This window comes from Carcharhinus amblyrhynchos, chromosome 12 (genome assembly GCF_965287045.1).
Source record: "Carcharhinus amblyrhynchos chromosome 12, sCarAmb.v2.hapA, whole genome shotgun sequence".
NCBI lineage: Eukaryota > Metazoa > Chordata > Chondrichthyes > Carcharhiniformes > Carcharhinidae > Carcharhinus > Carcharhinus amblyrhynchos.
The window spans coordinates 12277805-12297710 of NC_137335.1; the positions used below are offsets into that span (position 1 = coordinate 12277805).

At 39.8% G+C, this 19906-nt stretch overlaps 1 protein-coding gene across 2 annotated transcripts in view; it reads right to left on the reverse strand.

The window, feature by feature from the left end:
• Window positions 1-19906, reverse strand: part of kiz (kizuna centrosomal protein) — a 135938-nt gene that overhangs the window by 73243 nt on the left and 42789 nt on the right. For both annotated transcript variants that reach the window (XR_013888220.1, XM_080199740.1), the window contains exon 4: window positions 18548-18640. Coding sequence is in view for 1 of the 2 variants with exons in the window: in XM_080199740.1 (XP_080055866.1) it covers window positions 18548-18640 (93 nt within the window). In the remaining variant the exon portion in view is untranslated. The remainder of the gene's footprint in view (window positions 1-18547; window positions 18641-19906) is intronic.

Genomic DNA, 19906 nt, shown 5'->3' on the forward strand with positions numbered 1-19906 from the left:
CCACTCTGAAAAAAGACCAAGTAGTTTCCAATCACAGAAACAGAATTGTGCAATTTGCACAAGATACCCCCAGTAGCCATCGTGATGGATTTATCCTGCAACAGTCCTGCCATCCCCTTAATTCTTAATATTTGCAGGATGGCAGCTGGTGTACAAGGGATAGTCCCTACACATGTAACTCATGCCACCTCCATAGTTTAGTAACACAGTTAACAATCAAAACCAGTGGCACATCATGAGGATTTCTGCATTTGGAGGAGGTACAACAGCAAACTCCATCAAATGAAAGGCGAAAGTGTTAGAGCAGCAGAAAGAGGACAACCACTTTGCAGCAAGAGAAGTAAGGAATGAATGAATTGCTCTGCAACAGCACTGACCAGTTCACCTTCCCAACCCCCACCCCAAAAGCTCACACAAAAGCTTCCTACATTAATAGTCCTTTTTCAACACTGTCTTAATTCTGCATTAACAAAACTATTCAGCCAACTTCTATGTCAATGAACATTAGAATGAAGCTCCTATGAAACTACACTGAAGACAAAAGAATTAAATGTGATAATGGTGATGAATAAGTCCCAACACAATAATTCCCTCTGATTCATTTTTCAACCAAGCGAGCATCCAGGGTACCTTTCTTATAAGTAGATTTCCTAACCCTACTGCTCCTATGGGAGCTTCCCTAGTGACCTCAGTAAAACAGATGGACAGCTCACATGTTGCTCCTGTAGGGAAAGTAACTGGCTGCCCATTCCCCAAAGCATCCAGGTGGGTAGACATTCAATCATACCAAAATGAGACATAAGAATTAAAATCACCCTAGGCCTCTTACAGACAATACCACAGATACTTCTTGTTCACCTCTTCCAAGCCTGCCACATTCACAATTCTGAATTAAAATCAGCCCTACAGTGTTTCATGAAGAGAATCAATGCAGATATTTACATTATTTCAGCAGAAATAACTAGCTTGTATAAAGAACAGATTATTGTATGATAACATAAAGAGGCTATCCAGCTCATACCAAGGAGATGCAGGAATAGTCATCATGAACAATGTGTTTCTTTCATAACCGAATATAAAATTCAAATTAATTCCATTCAAGATCTCAACAGTGAGCAAATACTATTATGGTGTGAATATCTTGTACATGGTCTACAGAAAACAAAGTTTACTGCACAGTAACAGAACTCTATCCAGCAAAGCAAATATCTCACTTCCCTTGAATTGTTTTTTAGGATTTCACCAAGGAGACATCATCACATTCAATTATTAGAAATTCTTTTTGAAAATTGAAGATAACATGAATAAATGTGAATATTTTAGATAAGATCTAATTCCTGAATCTGTGGAGACTCAAATTTAAAACACCTTGTACACTTTTTCCCAATTTTAATATTAGGTGAACTAAAAGTGACAGTAGTAGAGTAAATTAAGCAAAGCTATGCAAAATAGGTGAAATGGGTGTAAAATGTGCACTCAGTAGTTTGGTTTCAGAGCAGCTGTAAGCAGTGCAATTGTTGTACTGTATCTTGTGCAATGCCTATTCAGAACCTTTAAGCAGTAATCATTCTCTCCAAAAGGAAATGGTTCCTGTGATTTACTGCAAAGCTGTCGAGGACATGAGATGTGAAAAAATATCAGTGGAAGTGCATCACATCTGGTATAATTCGTTTTAACATGTAAACGCTTGTAACTGAAGAACAATCAATAAATTTTATTTTCTGGAGAGGATTTCCACTGTACAAGTGGAGCATTGGGATTTTTTTCTTTCTAACAATATTACCTTTGTGAATTTTTGATCACATGAGAAAGAATGAATGTAAAGGCAACACCAGGTTTACATATCAAAACTTTTTCCCCCCTCACAGAATAATGCACTTTAAAATATTAAAATGTTCCAGAGTAATAGAACTAATTGTGCGTGGGTGCATGTCTTATACAAGTCTCTAGTATAGGTTACTGATGTTCACATATCAAGAATCAATCACAATAAACTATGATTATTTTAGTAACCAGACAAAGATCTGACCATTAGTGTGAGGATACAGAACTTATTGATCATGCATAACAAATTAGTGACTATCTTAGTATGTGATTCTTAAGACAGAATTGCATGATAAAAAAATTATTTCTTAGTTTACATGTTCATATTTTGGGAATAAATTTCATTAACTATTAAAACATTTAGAAAATCAAACGTTCTCAGGTAATTAAATGCAAGTTTAATCACTAGAATTATTAGAAAGATCTTTTCAGACACTATCAGCTATTTTTAGCACAGAAACTGTACATTTTTATCCTCAGCAATTAGTAATGAATCCAAATCTATTGCTATGGAAATGATTTCTTTTGACAGTGTTACTTTCTGCAGTCACACGAGGGTGTTTATAGAATAATAATATAGAGCAGGATTTCACCAACCCCACCCCCCCCAACCCTTCCTGGTGCTTTCTGATGGCAGAGCCAGCTCGCCATTGACTGGTGACGGAGTCTTCTGGTCCCATTGATGTCTATGCTATTCTGCATTACCCTCTGCCACTAGGGAACCCACACAGGGGGGGTGGTCATCAGCAGGACTGGAAGATCCAGCCAGGTGGGTGGTGGGGGTCAGAAAATTCAGCCCACCGTTTATTTATAGAACTACAAATAATGTTGAATTTTAAGGGATCTTGGGGCATGCCTGATCCTTAAACATTTGTTATTTTGGCAACTTATTTGATGAATTTTCAAGCATTTTGAAATCGATTACCCAAATTCTTTAGGATGTATATGGTATTATATGACTTGCAAACACAATGCAGTGAAACACAAACACATGACATGCCTCACAGCCACACATAACCAGAGGACTAGGCGAAGTACCAGACTATAATCACCACCAGCAGCTAGCCCTTAGAAGCCACTCATTCAAAACCATCAACAGCAGCCAATTATCTTGTTGCAATCAGTATAAGTCAGGAATAGTAGTGCTAAGGGGCTTGCCAGGCTATGGCTCCACATGTTATCAAGATATAGCAGTGGCAATCTCAGAGAAGCCAGTAGAGGAACAGAGGAATTGGCCACAAAAGGAGAACTGGCAGCAGAAGCAGGGAAGTTAGTAAGTGCAGAAGATTGCAGTGACAGAAACGCCAGTTACGAGACAGCAGCAACGAGAGAGCCAGCAGCAAGAGAACGACAGCAGACGATGAATAAAAGAAAGTCACTAACTAGCACTGACTAAGAGGGGATAGTCAAGAAGCAAGGAATACAACATCACTGAGAGGTAGAAATCAGGAAGAAAAAAACAATGCTCTTCCCAGAATCTGACATGCTGTCACTTGTGACCGGGATATTTTCCCCCAACTCTGGGCATCAGCACTGAAGAATTAGGTAGGATTCTGCATTGTCAAGATGTGACCTGTCTAGACAGAATTCTATCAGTGTGGGAGATACAACTGGGGACGAAGCAAGGTTATTCTGAAATCAATAATGAAAAATAGTGACTGCTACTTTGCTGCTCCACCCAGCACAGCTTTTAATATTCGGGTTCTTCTTGCTAACTATTGAAATCGATCAGGGTTGTGGCACAGCAAGAAAAATAAAAACTCATTCAGCAACCAGCTGGATCAGGGTGTAAAGAGGTGTACTTAATAAAGGGACACTGAATCAAAGATGACATTAGGAGTTGCAACCAAATATGGTTTTTAAATTGGATCTTAAAGGAGTGGTAGGTGGAGACAGCTGGTAAAATGCCCATTAAGGAATTGTTTTGCTGGCAATGGACAGGCTTCTTTGGGTACCACTTTCTCCTTCCTGCTGTTATCTCTGCTTTATGGGCATGTTTACTAGCAGGAGTCGGAACTGCAAATATATGGTGGCACTTTCAAATTTGGCCATGTACTATTGACACAGTATAGTGATGTCCATCTCACCCACTTGAATCTTACTGCTTGGCAAATCAATCAGACAACAGTGCCAGCAGCAGCTTTGGAGGAGATATATCCTACCCTATGACAAGGAGTATCCATGGCAGAGAGTACAATGCCTGCTGTTTGTTTTTTGCAGAGAGTTGATAGAGGAAGAGTTCACAGGATTTTTTTAAAGATTATAATCCGAACATCATAAAGGGGAAAGGACAAAATGTAAGGAACATTTATAAATACTCCTTGGAGAAAACCTCCAAGTATATGAAAAAAACTGTGCAAACAAATTCTATCATGCATCTTTGGACAAATTCTGCTTTAATGTTTCGATACATAAATCATAAATTGAATGAGAATGGCTTTATTCTGTGGAGTAATTATAATAGTTCTTTTTAAATACTTAATTAAAGCTATTACTTGTGTAACATGAATCTTCTGCAAATGAGTTTACCTTAAACTTCATAGTTTTATTTTCAGGATCATAGTACAAAGATGACCTCAGAGTCAACATTACTCCCTAAAATTACTGGATAGCTTTCAGGATGTACTTTAAAAAAAAACCCTTCTCAGATCTATGTTTAACTTTTTAATCTTAAAAATAAACCCAAGCAAATTCCGATTAATCCCTCCTGATGCACTGAAGTAAAAAAATAACCATCTTCCTAACAACAAATAGCACAGGTTCTGTTTCTTTTCTGATAAGAGTCTTAAATACAAAACAGTTAAATGTATAATAGTGTTGACTGGCTGCTACAAACCGGCCCAGTTGATATATAAGGCAGGTAAAAGACGAAAAGTTAATTTCTTGGCTGAGTGATTCCATCTTTAGCTGTGGGGCACAGTAGAAAGTCTTTCACGAAAAGTAGCAGTTGATTCTTCTATCAATCTGCAGCACACACACTCTTCCAAGGAATGTATTAAATATGAAAATCATAACATGTTATCATCTCTTTCCAGCTTCAGCCAAGTCAGCTTTTCCTAATGAATGCTGCAGCCTAAGGGACAAGTGTGCTGCCAGCAATGCAACTTCTCTGAATAATACAGAGTTGGTGCCATTTTACTTATAACATTATCCACTAACTGAGGGTTTGTGCACACATTCACAAGTGATTACTCTTGGCAATGTGCTCCAAGTTATTACAAGACATTACAGCTATTTAATTCAAAAGAGCTTTACTGCCTTTATTGATGGAATTATCAGCCGTGGATTTCAACTGCATCATTTATTTGATTTGCTACAAAAGATCAGAAGCCAGCAGTTATTGTAAAAGGCTGATTTTATTGTTCATTATTTTGAACTGAGTTACAAAAAATATTTTTGCAACACTAATCATAGATAATTTCATAATAAAGCATCAAAATTTTGGTACCAAAACTTTAAATACCTTCTCAGACTTGGCCTAGGTTTACTTAAAATGGTTACTTTATCATGAAAACTCTCTCTTTTGCAATTTACTTTAAACATTTTTATTTTTCAGACCATTCTTCTCATTGAAGCATGCCATTTTTAATTGGTAGCTGATGTGTCACAAATGTTGAGTTTTAGAAAATAAAAGTGAAAAAATACATTATCCAAGAGATACCACTCTTAGTGTGTTCTCCCTGACAGCCAATAACTTACAAGCTGAACAGTCAAATTCCACCATGAAACACTGTAAAACAGAATCCACATATCTGCTAATTCGTGGACCAGCATCAGAAAAATCCCCATGAAAGCTGTCGTGTTGGTTTTAAAGACTATCCACTATCCTTCAAGGAAGCATGCCTTCTGCCCTTCACACAGCTCTAGTCCCATACCATGCAGCTGACTCTTAATGCCTTTTAAAGTAGCCTTTCAAGACAACAAGTTATATACAAGTGTTGCTACAAAGCAAAGGACCCAACAGCAACTTATCATTCAAAGAGTAATAAATGCAACCATGACAAGGTCATTTGAAGAAAAAATGTAAAATCAAAATCAGGTGCAAATTTGAAACCAATATATAGGTCAAGAGTAACTGAGATTGAAAAGGAAATTGTAAAAAGAATAAACTGTGAGGAAAAATTACATGGAAAAATTACATAGAAGACACAGAACAAAAACACAGCATTTGGCTTAACTGATCAAAGCCAGCAGTTATGCTCCATACAAGCCTCCTCTGACCTTTCTACTTCCAACCCTATCAACATTATCTCCTATTTCATTCTCTCTCGTGCATGGCTTCCCCGAAATGCATCTATGCTATTTGCCTCTGCAAATTCCACATTCTAGCCTGAGTAAATAGGTTTCTCCTAAGTTACTCATTAGATTCATTAGACACTATCTTAGATTTATGACCTTTAGTTCTGGTCTCCTCCACAAGAGAGAACAGCTTCTTTAGCTTTACCTTATTTTGAAGATCTCCATAAGATCACTCCACTGTCTTTGCTTTTCTAGAGAAAAGGACTCCAAATGGTCTTTCTAATCTTCCTTGATAGTGACCATTCATTTTGGCTATTAACCTTATAAAGCTTTTCTGGACATTCTCCAATGCTGCTATATCCATTACATAACATGGAGTTCAGAATTCTTGAAAAGGCATTCAACAAAATGGCACATCCATTTTCTTTTGCAATAAAATAATGGGTGGAATTTTCCTAAAATTGCAGAGTGCTGGAGCAGGCTGTAAAGCTGTGTGAAACTCACTGGTTTCTCAGCTGCCTTTTCTAGCCTGATCAAACAGCACTCTGTGCAATTTCAAAGTGCTGTTGAGGAATACACAGCCAGCCACCAGCAAAGCTGGGATTCAGAAGTGCCATTTTTAAAGGGCACACTGACCTCGAAGTAAAGTCAAAGGCCTCCCTCCCCAACTCCTCACAAACTGACATTGGGAACATACCTCACTCCACCAGCATTGGCGCAACTCTCCTTCATAGTCTCTGGGCCCCCATCATCCATTGCCCTATCCCCCACACATATAAGGGAACCCTCCCAATGGGGCAACACAGAGGGCCCACCCCTGGCAGTGCTGGGGTAGCACCAAAGCAGTGCATTGTCCTGTCTCTCACCAGCAGGAGCTATACTTAATTCCGCATCCTCGGCACGGTCATCACAACTGCTTTTCAGTTTTTGAAAAAACCTGCTCTAGTACTGCTGCTTGTGGAAATGTGCCCAATATGTCCTGTACACAAGAACCAGGACAAATTCAACCTGGCCAATTACTAACCCATCAATCTACTCTTGATCATCAGAAAAGGTGTGGAAGAGGTCAACAACACTGCTATCAAGAGGCACTTGCTCAGCAATAACCTGCTCATGAACACTCAGTTTGGGTTCTGCCAGAGTCATTCAGCTCCTGACATCATCACAACACTGGTTCAAACTTGGACAAATGAGCTGAAGGCCAGAGATGAGGTGTGAGTGACTGATCTTGACGTTAAGGCAACATTTGACTGAATGTAGCATCAAAAAGCTCCAGCAAATCTGGAGTCACTGGGAATCAGGGGAAAACTGATTGAAGGCATATCTAACACAAAGGATGATGATGATGATGGTTGGAGGCCAATCATTTCAACTCCAGGGCATCACTGCAGGAGTTTCTCACAGAGTGTCTTCAGCCCAACCATCTTCAGCTGCCTCCTCAATGACCATACTTCCATTATCAGATCAGAAGTGGGGATATTCGCAGATGATTGCACAATGTTCTGCACCATTTGCAATTCCTCACTGAAGCGATTCCTCTCCAAATGCAACAACACCTGGACAATATCCAGGCTTAGTCTGATAAGTGGCAATTAATATTCGCACCACACAAATGCCAGGCAATGACCATCTCTAACAAGACAGAGTCTAACCATCACCCCTTGGAATTCAGTAGCATTACCAACACTTAACCCCAACTACAAGATGCACAGCAGGAATTCACCAAGTTTCCTTAGGCAGTACCTTCCAAATTCATGACCACTACCATCAAGAAGGACAAGAGCAGCAGATATCTGGGAACACCACCACCTGAAAGTTCCGCTCCAAGTCACTCATCATCCTGACTTGATAATATATCTTCATTCCTTCACTGTTACTGGGTCAAAATACTGGAATTCCCTCCCTAACAGCACTGTAGCTGTACCTACAACTCACAGACTGCAGTAGTTCAAGAAGACAGCTCATCACCACCTTCTGAGGGGCAAGTAGGGGTGGGAAATAAATGCTGGCCCAGCCAGCGATGCCCAAATTCATTAAATACAACTTTTAAAAATCTCATTTTCTGTCTTCAGCTAATGTGCTCCTAAACAAAAGTATATTGTAGAAAATTAAAATCCATCTAAATAATGAAATTGGAGATCTAGTCAAGAGAAACCAAAAGCAGGATGCTTCCTTCAATAAACAACAATGTTAATTAAATCAATAACAGTATGAACCGCCTTAACAGACTATTGACTAACAAACTGTTCACTCAAACCTGCCTTTGTCATTTTTCCCATTAACACATTCCGAGCACTAACTCATTTACTACAAGGTTGTTCTAGCTTTGTGGATTAAAATTTACCGCAGACAAGCAATATGAGACTTCAATCTGCATCTGATTTAACCATAACAGTTTAAAATGCACTGAGTGATTTACAAAGTTATGACATGATTTATTTTCACCCTTTTGAGAATTGAGGGTGGAATGAATATGCTCAAAGTGCAGCATTTTAATGCCATGATGAGGCGCGCGCAATGGAAAATGTCCTCTGACTGCATAAGCAAAATCCAGTCTCAGGAGACAACATTTAGTAGCGATCTTACAAATGTAATATTGTGTCTAAGAGTACTATAACTCTGCTTGATTAGTTTTAGTATTCGTAATATTAACATTGACGGAATTAGTTCATTGTGATTCACACTACGTGTAGTTCAGAAATCATATTAATTACAGATCTCTGTGTAATTGGCAATTCTTCAAACTTTTGTTTCTCATACCATGAACAATAAGAAGTTGTATTTGTTTCGCATCTTTTAAATAGTAAAACCGCCCAAGCTGATTCAGAGGCCCGGAAGAGAGACAGAATCTGTAGCTAAGGAAGACAGACAGAATCTGTAGCTAGGGAAGTAAGTTGGCGGTGGCTCTGAAGGTGGTCTTCCTGCCATGGGGCAGCACAGTGATTAGCACTGCTGCCTCACAGCATCGGGGACCTGTGTTCAATTCCAGCCTCAGGCAACTGTGAGTTTGCACATTCTCACTGTGCCTGCGTGGGTTTCCTTTGGGTGCTCCAGTTTCCTCCCAAAGTCCAAAGATGTGCAGGTTAGGTGGATTGGCCATGCTAAATTGCCCCTTAATGTTCAAAGATGTGCAGATTAGGTCGATTAACCATGGTAAATGCACGCGGTTACAGCAGGGATAGGGCAGGGGTGTGGGCCAGGGTGAAATGCTCTTTCGGAGAGTCAGTGCACACCCGCTGGGCTGAATGATCTCCTTCTGCAATGTAGGGATTCAATGATACAAAGCTCACTTGGAGAAAACATTCAGGAGTGAATTGCAGCCAAACAGTCTGACAACAAATGCAATGCAGGAGTCAAGTGAGATGGCAATACTGTAGAACTGGGTGCTGTGAGCGTACATGTACAACCTGGCATTGTGTTCTTGGATACTATTGCTGAAGGACAGTATCTAGGTGAAAAAAGGGGCAAAGGACAGACCTTCAAAAGAAGTAATAGTATTGCTCCTACAGTGCCACTGGGACCACTGCTACTTAGGTGTTGTATGTGTCTGCATCAAAATGAGCTGGCATCACACATTTAATTATTTCAATGGCACTCCTATCACTAAGGGCATGATGTGCAGGCAGTCCCATGAGGTTTAGGGACTGAAATACAGAGCATTAGCAGCAATGGAAGGGTCCTGACTGCCTGTATTTTGCTGCTGTTGTTTCCCATGATAAGTGGGGTCAGCGCACGATGACTCTTTCATTAAATGGGTATTGGAGACCAAAGTAGATAAAATACAGAGATGCGGGTGGTCCTATTGAAAGGAAAGGGCCAATCTGCAGGCAAAAAAAATGTTTTTGGCGCAATCTGCCCTGAAATGTCCACTCCAAACTGCATTATTGGAAGAATGCCTTATTTGCATAAAAGTCAGGGCCAGAATGTGCCAAGTGCAGTGGGAGGAGGCGGGAATGCTGGCTCTGAGTGCTTCTGGGGACATTATACTGTACACGAGTTGACACTAAGCATGCCTAGGCTGCAAGGATCCAGAATCAGATGAGTCGGCACACAGGTGTCAAGCATTGCATTATTGACCTCAACATAAAAATTCAAAATCCTTCCATTCCTTTTAACTGATTCCTCCACTGCTGGACTCGACTGAAATATATTTCTACAATCATTTAACACAAGTATAAAGCATGCACATTATATCATTCAAAAATAAGACAAAGATGACACTAAAGGGGGAATTTAACTAGTAAGGTCAGTTCCTGCATTACTCATATTTCAATCCAGTTTTGTTTTGTGATGGTCCTTTGTCATTTTCTGTTTCCTCTAGAGAGCAGTCTGTGATCATCTATTTAAGATGAATATCTTTCTGTGCAAAACCCAGTGTCAGCAGCCTTCAAATAGGCATAATATTGAAACGCAATCATAGTTATATCTGCACATACTACATCAAAATAAACGCAATCAGCAGGGCGGCATGGTGGCACAGTGGTTAGTACTGCTGCTTCACAATGCCAGGGACCCGGGTTCAATTCTGGCCTTTGGTCACTGCCTGTGTGGAGTTTGCACATTCTGGGTACTCCGGTTTCCTCCCACACTCCAAAGATATATTGAAATATATATTGGCTTAAAACAGGTGTAATAACTGTCACAGGAATGCAGATCTGGATATAAAGTAAAACTATTCCAAGCAATCCGTGTCCTTGCCATTTTTACTTGTTTATATTTCAGATACATGGAAATTGCAGGAGACTCAGAACTGTAGTTTTCCTAATTTTGACAGCTCTGCATACCGAACAAAATAGAAAATAAGTAATAATTCATTATCCTGTTCCTGCATAAGTATTGAATCATAGAATAGAATCACAGAATCCCTGCAGTTCAGAAGGAGACCATTTGACCCATCAAGTCTGCACCAACCACAATCCCACCCAGGCCCTATTCTCATAACCCCACATATTGCATGGTGGCACAGTGGTTAGCACTGCTGCCTCACAGTGCCAGGGACCCGGGTTTGATTCCCGCCTTGGGTCACTATCTGTATGGAGTTTGCGGGTTACATCGATTGGCCATGCTAAATTGACCCTAGTCTCAGGAAATTAACGGTAAATAAAGTTTATTTATTAGACAGAAGTAAGGCTTACATTAACACTGCAATGAAGTTACTGTGAAAATCCCCTAGTTGCCACATCCCAGCACCTGTTTGGGTCAATGCAGCTAACCAGCACATCTTTTAGACTGTGGAAGAAACCGGAGCACCCAGTGGAAACGCACGCAGACACAGGGAGAACGTGTAAACTCCATACAGATAGTGACCCAAGGCGGGAATCAAACCCGGGTCCCTGGCACTGTGAGGCAACAGTGCTACCCACTGTGCCACCATGCAATATGTAAGGTTATGGGAATAGGGCCTAGGTGGGATTGTGGTCGTTGCAGACTTGATGTGTCAAATGGCTTCCTTCTGAACTGTAGAGGTTCTATGATTCTATTCAATGATTCAATACTTAAGCAGGAACAGGATAATGAATTATTACTTATTTTCTATTTTGTGTGGTACACAGAGCTGTCAAAATTAGGAAAACTCCAGTTCTGAGATTCCTGCAAATTCCATGTATCTGAAATATAAACAATTAAAAATGGCAAGGACACAGATTGCTTAGAATAGTCTTACTTAATATCCAAGTCTGTATTCCTGTGACAGTTATTGCACCTGTGTTAAGCCAATATATATTTCAAGTATACTGACTCATCTACAGAAAGAGCTGCACAACCAGTTGGAGTAGGTGAGCTGCAACTACATTCACATGGTTCAGTAAATATGCAGAGTGTTGCTTTACCCAGCTTTGCAGCAATGCAAACAAACAACCAAAAAGTAGCTTCTATTTACACAATTGTAGAAATAGACCAATATTTCATCCATAAATTCAGCATAAATATTGCCATAACTCCTCATTCCTCTCATCAATTCTTTTCTTTCTTTTTTCACTTTAGAAGCTTTTTTGTGTTCTTTTGTCATTTTGTACCAATACTTCTCTCCATAAAGTTCAGATCAACTCATCCAGCAGGTAGAGGAGAAAGCTGCCTCAGCAATTGTTTTAAAACATGTGGTAGCACTGCCATTTTTCATGTCAACAAAAAGTGCATTTGGTTTAGCAATGTGGAATTGGCAACATGACTCAAAAGTCAGGGTGCTGATCTGGATCCTCACAAGGGGAAAATGAGAGAATAACTTAACAGGGAGCCTTACCCTGCTTGGAGTTCACATCTGGTATTGTATAACTCCATCTCTATACGAGGCTGGATTTCGAATGTGGTCCACTGGTTCTCCCTGGGTTTTACAACCTTATTTTTCAAGGTGTCGAACATTAGAAGAAACTTGATGATCCTACTGCCTTCAAACATGCAACTAAATCACCCAAGAAAGACCTGCAGTTGTACATTCAAACACAGAGCTTATTTGTCAGATGAATGCAGTATAACTTGGCTCTATGGATTCAAAATTGCACTCTACAGACACAATTCTCAAATTAGTAGCTGTCACATAATAGTATTCTTTTTTCTACTTGTGTACTGCTTGCAATGAACAAGCAGATGCTGCAGATTATAAAACTTGCTCCATAAGCTCTCACCTTACATTTCCTGTGAGTACAGTTAAGCACTGTACATCTCTATATAGTTGTTAGAAAAGAGATAAAGAGGAGGCTCCAACACATGAACAGCTTGGGTTGCACTGCTGCAACCATCCCTAAATTAGGTTAGCCTCAATCAACATTTAGCAGGACACAACATGTCAATTTTCTGCTGTTTCAGGCACCTCAAAGTCTGTTGCTCTATCCTCTTTGGAAAGTTTCACTCCCCTTACACTTTGCAAAGTATTTTCTGAAAATCCCAAGATTCTCTGTTGAAAGAGTGATGCTCTATTCTTTACTAAAAGTCTCATTCTTGACCTGATTGGGAGATTCAGCCAGCTGGTTCATCTTCCTTGTGTCATGAAAAATAAAGTAAAATGGTGGATGTTGAAGAGGGAGCAAAGGGGAAAGAGAAGACAAATGCAGGAGCAAAGGAGGAAAAGGGGAGGAAAGTGAAGAACAGAAAGACAGAGGGTAAAATGAAAAAGAAATGCAACATTAAGATAGGAGCAAAGACAAACCGACGAAAAACACAAGGAAAGCAAGAAATGGAGGAGAGACGTCAAGAAAAAGGAGAAAAGTAAACTCTAAATTGAAGGGCATGTGACCCCATGACAAGCTCATGACCACATCACTAAAACTGCCTTCCATCTCCACACCACTGCAAGACTTCTCCTCTCCCTCTGTTCATCTCCTGCTGAAACTCATTAAAACCTTTGCTGCCTTCAGACCTGACTATTCAAATGTACTCCTAGTCAGACATCCTCCACAAATGTGAGCTCATGCTATACCCTACTGCTGATGTAACTAACTCACATCTCTATGTTTCTTCGCTCCCAGGTTGGCAGTAATTCAGTTAAAAAACTCATCCTTGATTTCAAATCCCTCCAATGTTTCATTGCTCCATATCTTTATTATCTCCTCTAGGTCTTCAAACTGCCAAGATCTCCACACTCCTTTCATTTTGACTTCTTGCACACACCAAATTTCAGTTGGCTCAACCAATTCCTCCATAAATCTTTCTATTCCCCACTCTCTCCTCCTCTAAGACACTCCCTGAAGTCTTTCTGTTCAGGCAAGCTTTTGGCCAACTGTCCTCTTGATCCCTAATATGATTCAATGGCAAATTCTGTTCGATAATGCTCATGTGAAGCACTTTTGGACTTTTACCACGTTAAAGGTACAATGTAAATGTAAACTATTTTTAGTCTTTCATGAGTATAAGGTATATTCTTAGTCAGCGGAACATGAGATTGTGAACTCATGAAGCAGCAGTTGATAGATCTGACGGTATCCTGAGACAGTGGGTATGCAACTTAGGTGTTGCAGCATTCTATGTACCAGCTCACCTCAATGTCTATTTATTCAAGTATTCTTTTCATATTGTACAGAGGATGACGATATAGGATGAATAGAATAAATAACAAAGAAAAGTACAGCACAGGAACAAGTCCTTCAGCCCTCCAAGCTTGTGCTGATCATGATGCCCTAACTAAACTAAAAAAAACCTTCTACCCTTGCTTGGTCCGTATCCTTCTATTCTCTCCCTATTCATACATCCATCCAGATGCCTCTTAACCGTTGCTAATGTGCTTGTTTCCACCACCTCGTTGGCAGCATGTTCCAGGCACCCACCACTCATTGCCTGATAAACTTCCCCTGCACATCTCCCTTAAACTTTCCCCCTCTCACCTTGAATCTGTGCCCCCTTGTAATTGACACTTTCACCATAGGAAAAAGCCTCTGACAATCCACTCTGTTAATGCCTCTCATAATTTTGTAAACCTCTATCAGGTCTCCCTCAGCCTCCGCCTTTCCAGTGAAGTAAAATAGTACAATAAATAAAATAGTACAATAAACAGGCAAATGCCTCAGCATTAGCATATCTTCCGAATAATGATTGGTGGATGTATGAAATATCAACACCTGGTTGATACTTGAGTTAAATCAGTGACAAGCATCTTAATTATATTGCAAACCAAACTTGAAAATCTGTCTCTGTCCAGTAAGTAAACAACAAAGTTCAACAACTTGCTGTTGGCATTCACTAGTGTTAGCATAATTTGTAAGATTCATACTGCCAGTTTTGTACGAGGGTATTGGTCCTTGCCAAATTTACTCCAGGCCAAACCTGCAGCACAAAAGCATGGACAAACATGAAAGAATACAGAAATACTTAGGCAGAGTGGAGTGAAGGCCTTAAGTACAAAGCCATCCAAAGTGTCAGGATTTGATAATCCAAAGAGCTGACAAAATAAAGAAGCAAAGCTAACAAATTGTTAATTATAACCTGCTATGTTGCTGTGCGCCATTTTTTGGCACACTAAGCATTCCACAACAAATCCAGTATGATTAGATGCGAATAAAGCTCCCTACTATACAATGTTATGTTTTATTTCCAACCTCTAAGTAGAATGCCCTATTACGCTAATGTGTCATGTTTCTCTTTCCCACACCAGCTAACCTGCGGCTTTTCCAAGAAAGATTGCCAATTTAGTGGCAATTAAATTAGTTATGTGCTGTGTGCCCATGTCCACAAAGAACTGGATGGAAAGCTCCAAAATTGATTTCACTTGCATAGAAAACATTTCACAGTTTTGTGCAGGATTTGAAACCAGATCATAGTAGCAGATTGTATGGGAAAAAAACATAAAGATTGGAAATATTCTATGGTTCAAAACATTTCTTTGCAATTCAGAACATGAAATATCATAAAAAATTTAACAAAAGAAGCCTAAGGGAACTAGTGGGAGGATCAAGGACAACTTCAGCATTTGAGGAAGGTGCCTCTTTTATTGATGTATCAGCTGGCAACTATTGATTACCATGCTTCACTGGTTAAGCACATACTCTGGAAGTCAACCAGACACATGCTGACTTATTGTGTGAGAGTGAAGAGAATGACAAAAGATTACTAAGCAGGTACATAAATCAAATTCCAAAGAGTAAGACTGGAAGATGCAAGTTCACGTACTATTTAATGTAGATGCCTTTTGGATCAGATATCAAACAAACATTCAGGCAGATGCTGAACAGTGTTTAGTGCTATTTGAAGAAGAACAGGAGATTTCCTAGTGTCCAAACTAACATTTCTCTCACAGTCAACATATCAAAAAGCAGATCATCAGTCATTAATTTGTTGTCTGTGGGATTTAACCCAACTACTGCATTTGTCTGCATAATAATTATGACTACACTCCAAAATAAATCCATTCATTGTTAAGCGCTTTGGAAAGTTCGGTAAATGTGACAAGGCACTGTATAAATGTGGGTTCTTTCTTCTTTCTCATGTGTAGGACAACAAATGTATGGTATTGTTTAGGAACGTATCTAAACTGTTAAACTGCCTCTTGTTAGAAGTTGGGAGTGGGGGCCTAAGGGAAATGGGGAGAGTTAAATATCACAGTTTTGAATGGGTAGAATAGCAACTGACTTAAGCAGCTGAAAGGAAAGTGCCCTGTTTCAACAGCAGCAAGATATTTAAATGATTTTCCAAGACTATTTTAAGCCTCCTGTAATTGGAATTGTCTTTGTCCACTTTTGTCTGCTTAGCATAGAGATAGCAAGTTTGGTTCATAGAAATGCAATGTTGTCTTTCAGCAGGAGACTCAAACATTTTTGGAGAGGAACACGGGCAATTCATCTTGCTTGTGGGTCACCTTATACATCTAAGTATGGTAAACAGCCCACATCAGCACGAAAGGAGTAGCAGCAGAGTCTCGCACTTTTCCTAAGATTGACAGAAGTGCATTGTCAGAGCAATGTTGAGGAGCTTAATGCTGAAACTAACTGATGGCATCCCTGATCCATGAAGGCTTAGCACTGTCACCAGATGCAAGTGAACAGTATTCCAATCTCCAGTAATGCCACCTTTTTCACTGATGAGCACATAAAAGCTACATTCAACCTTGAACTGTACTGATGGGTCTGCTTTTTAAATGGATGGACTTTACACTTGAGTTAAAAAGGCGACTTACAATTTCAAGTTCAAATGTGAAACGTATCAATAATAGAATTCCATTGCTTCCATTACAACACATGGAATGGTAATAAGTTACTGACAGTCAAGCACTTCCCTATAGGGAGGAATGAAGAATTAGTGAAAATGTCATCCCTCAGATAGCTTCATGCCTCTCCTATTGGCTGGCTGAATGAAGCACAAATGAATGCACAGGAACAAGATGTCTGTGTTTCCCATTATATCCGATGCATAATCTTTACAAAAACGTTTTTAAAAATTCACAGTACACCCTGACAACTACATGAAGTGAAATGCAAGGCACCAGCTAAAATCTAATATTCATGAATTCTACAGGCTTCCCTTTCAAATGGTTCTTGAAGAGGATGCAACTAAGCTGGCATGCTCTGACATCCTCTGGTCCTACATCAAAGCCAATCATTCTAATCGATGTTCTGGCACACAGTTAAGTCCATAATAAGCAATGAGCTCCTCCAGATCCATCCTTCTTGTTGTGAGACATTTGCTTGGGAATTTGTGGGCCATGTGTGATGTGCAGTTGAATGTACATTTCACTACTTACAGCATAAAGGGACAGGACAGTAGCACAGCGGTTAGCACTGCTGCTTCACAGCGCCAGGGACCTGGGTTCGATTCCTGGCTTTGGGTCACTGTCTGTGTGGAGTTTGCACATTCTGCCCATGTCTGCGTGGGTTTCCTTTGGGTTCTCCTGTTTCCTCCCGCATTCTGAAAGATGTGCTGATTAGGTGCATTGACCTGAACAGGCGCCGGAGTGTGGCAACTGGGGGAATTTCACAGTAACTTCACTGCACTGCTAATATAAGCCTTACTTGTGACTAATTAATAAACTTCACTTTTTTTAAAAGGTGGGCAAATTGTACGTGGTTGAGGATAGCATATAAGCTGTGAAATTTTAAATGAGCTGAAGTTTATGGAAAGTAAACGATAAGAGACTGGTCATGAAAGCGCTGGAATAACAAAATCTGGAAGTATCCATAGCATGGGATCAGGTTTTTGGCATGAATAGAGACAATGACAGAGGTGGAAGCAGGCAATAAGGACTATATAGAGACAGAATTCAACATGAACTGAACATTCCGGTTCAGCCTGAGACAGCTGTAACAAAGTCTCTTGAGGATCAAGCATTTTTGAAACATATACCAATGTGACTTCATTCTTTTTTGACTTAGACCTTCATTAAGTAGTCATAGTGTATGCTGTACAATCGGGATTTTACAGCGTCACTCGGGCGAGACTGTAAATTCCCACCAGAAGTCAATGGTGAATTCTGTTGTCGGATCCTTGCCCACGCTGATTCCATGGCAGGTGAGGTGAGAGAGTTCCAGCTGTCTCCACATGTCTCCACAGCAGGTTAGGTGTAAAGATTCGCATTCTAATTAGTAATCTGTAAACTGTCTGTGCTTTATATGCTCTGTCTGAGGCCAGAACTCTCCATTCACCTGACGAAGGGACTAACCTGAAAGCTAGTGAGTGTACTATCAAATAAATCAGTTGGACTTAAACCTGGTGTTGTCAGACTTTTTACTGTTTTTAACCCAGTCCAACGCTGGCATATCCACATCATGTCCACATGGAGAGACAGAAGAGTAAAGATAGAATTTCAAGAATGGTGAATCAACCAATAATATGTCCAGAAAAGTTATAATAATGTTTGATTGAACATTCCTTGCCTTCACCTGAAATAATCTTGAAACATGCAAATCTCCTAAATTGCACGAAGATATCAAGAGCAATTATATGACTAAACATTCCTTGGAGTGTCACATTAAATATAAATCATTACATACGTTATATAAGCTTGTATGTGATTTTCCTTTGGCAAAAATAAATAAAATACATAATTTTCCAATCTTTTCAATCTTACTTGTTCCATACTTGTTTCCTTCTCCTTCCCTTGTGGCTTCAAGTTCTTACTCCAAACTGGAAGTAACCTTTCGATCTGTTTTTCATATTCAACCTACGATACACAAAAATATATAGGTGTTACTTTAACCTTTCTCCTTTTTAATCTCAGTTCTGCTTTTGTAAGAAAAGCTGCACATATTGGGATCAGCCTCAGATCAATATCATGGCTCAGCTCCAGGCAGTGGAAACACATTGAATTGTGAGCTGGTCCATGTGGAGCAGGTAATACCATGCTGCTAAGAGTGGTGCACATGCTGAAAGTTGTCATAGGTTTGCTCAATGCATGAGATATAACTACTAGAGCTTTTCTTGTAAACTGAAACCTCTACCTGTATACTCTGACAGGGGAGTATTGGTGTTGGGAGCATTGAGTAACTTGTGCAGGCTCAACAACCTGGTCTCCCACTATTGCTCCTCCTCTTCCCCCAAAAAGCAATGATACAAACTAATGGAATACACATTGGGGCAGGATGGTGGGGGCAGCATGGTGTCACAGTGGTTAGCACGGCTGCCTCACAGCACCAGGGACATGGGTTCGATTCCTGGCTTGGGCCACAGTTTGTGTGGAGTCTGCACGTTTTCCCTGTGTCTGCATGGGTTTCCTCTGGATGCTCCAGTTTCCTCCCACAGTACTGGCTTGGTGCATTGGCCATGCTAAATTCTCCCTCAGTGTACCCGAACAGATGCTGGAGTGTGGCAACTAGGGGATTTTCACAGTAATTTCATTGCACTGTTAATGTTAGGCTACTTGTGACACTAATAAATAAACTTAAAAAACTTAAAATCCCATGTGTAAAGGAGGTTGGAGTTACATACATCAAGATACAGACTGATGGCAAAGTAAATAGCAAGGAAATCAATGAAAAACCAAAACATTAATACTTTTAACAGCATCAGTAACTGAATAGGCTTGTCATTTTGAACTTATTTTTGCCTTCACAATAATGCCTATTAAATGATATGCCAGTTTGATATCACCATGATTAAAACTTAGATTTGATTCTGTGGAAAATGAAGCATATTATCATATTATTACAGCCTCACTTACTTCTTTCCATGCAGAAATTGGGAGCAAGGGAACTTCCTCTCTCTGTTAAATATGAAAATCGGTAACGCACTTAAATGGGTATAAATTTGGCAGAATGAATATTTGTCCCATTTTCCACATCTGTTCATCTAATTATCATCAATAAAGCAGGCATGGCAAAAAATGTAGCTTAGTACTGTTGGTAGGTTTAAAATCAATAATTTTAATGTGAACTGCCAATTTTGTAATTTGATTCAACATTTTGGGTGGGATTTTCTGGCCACACTCACC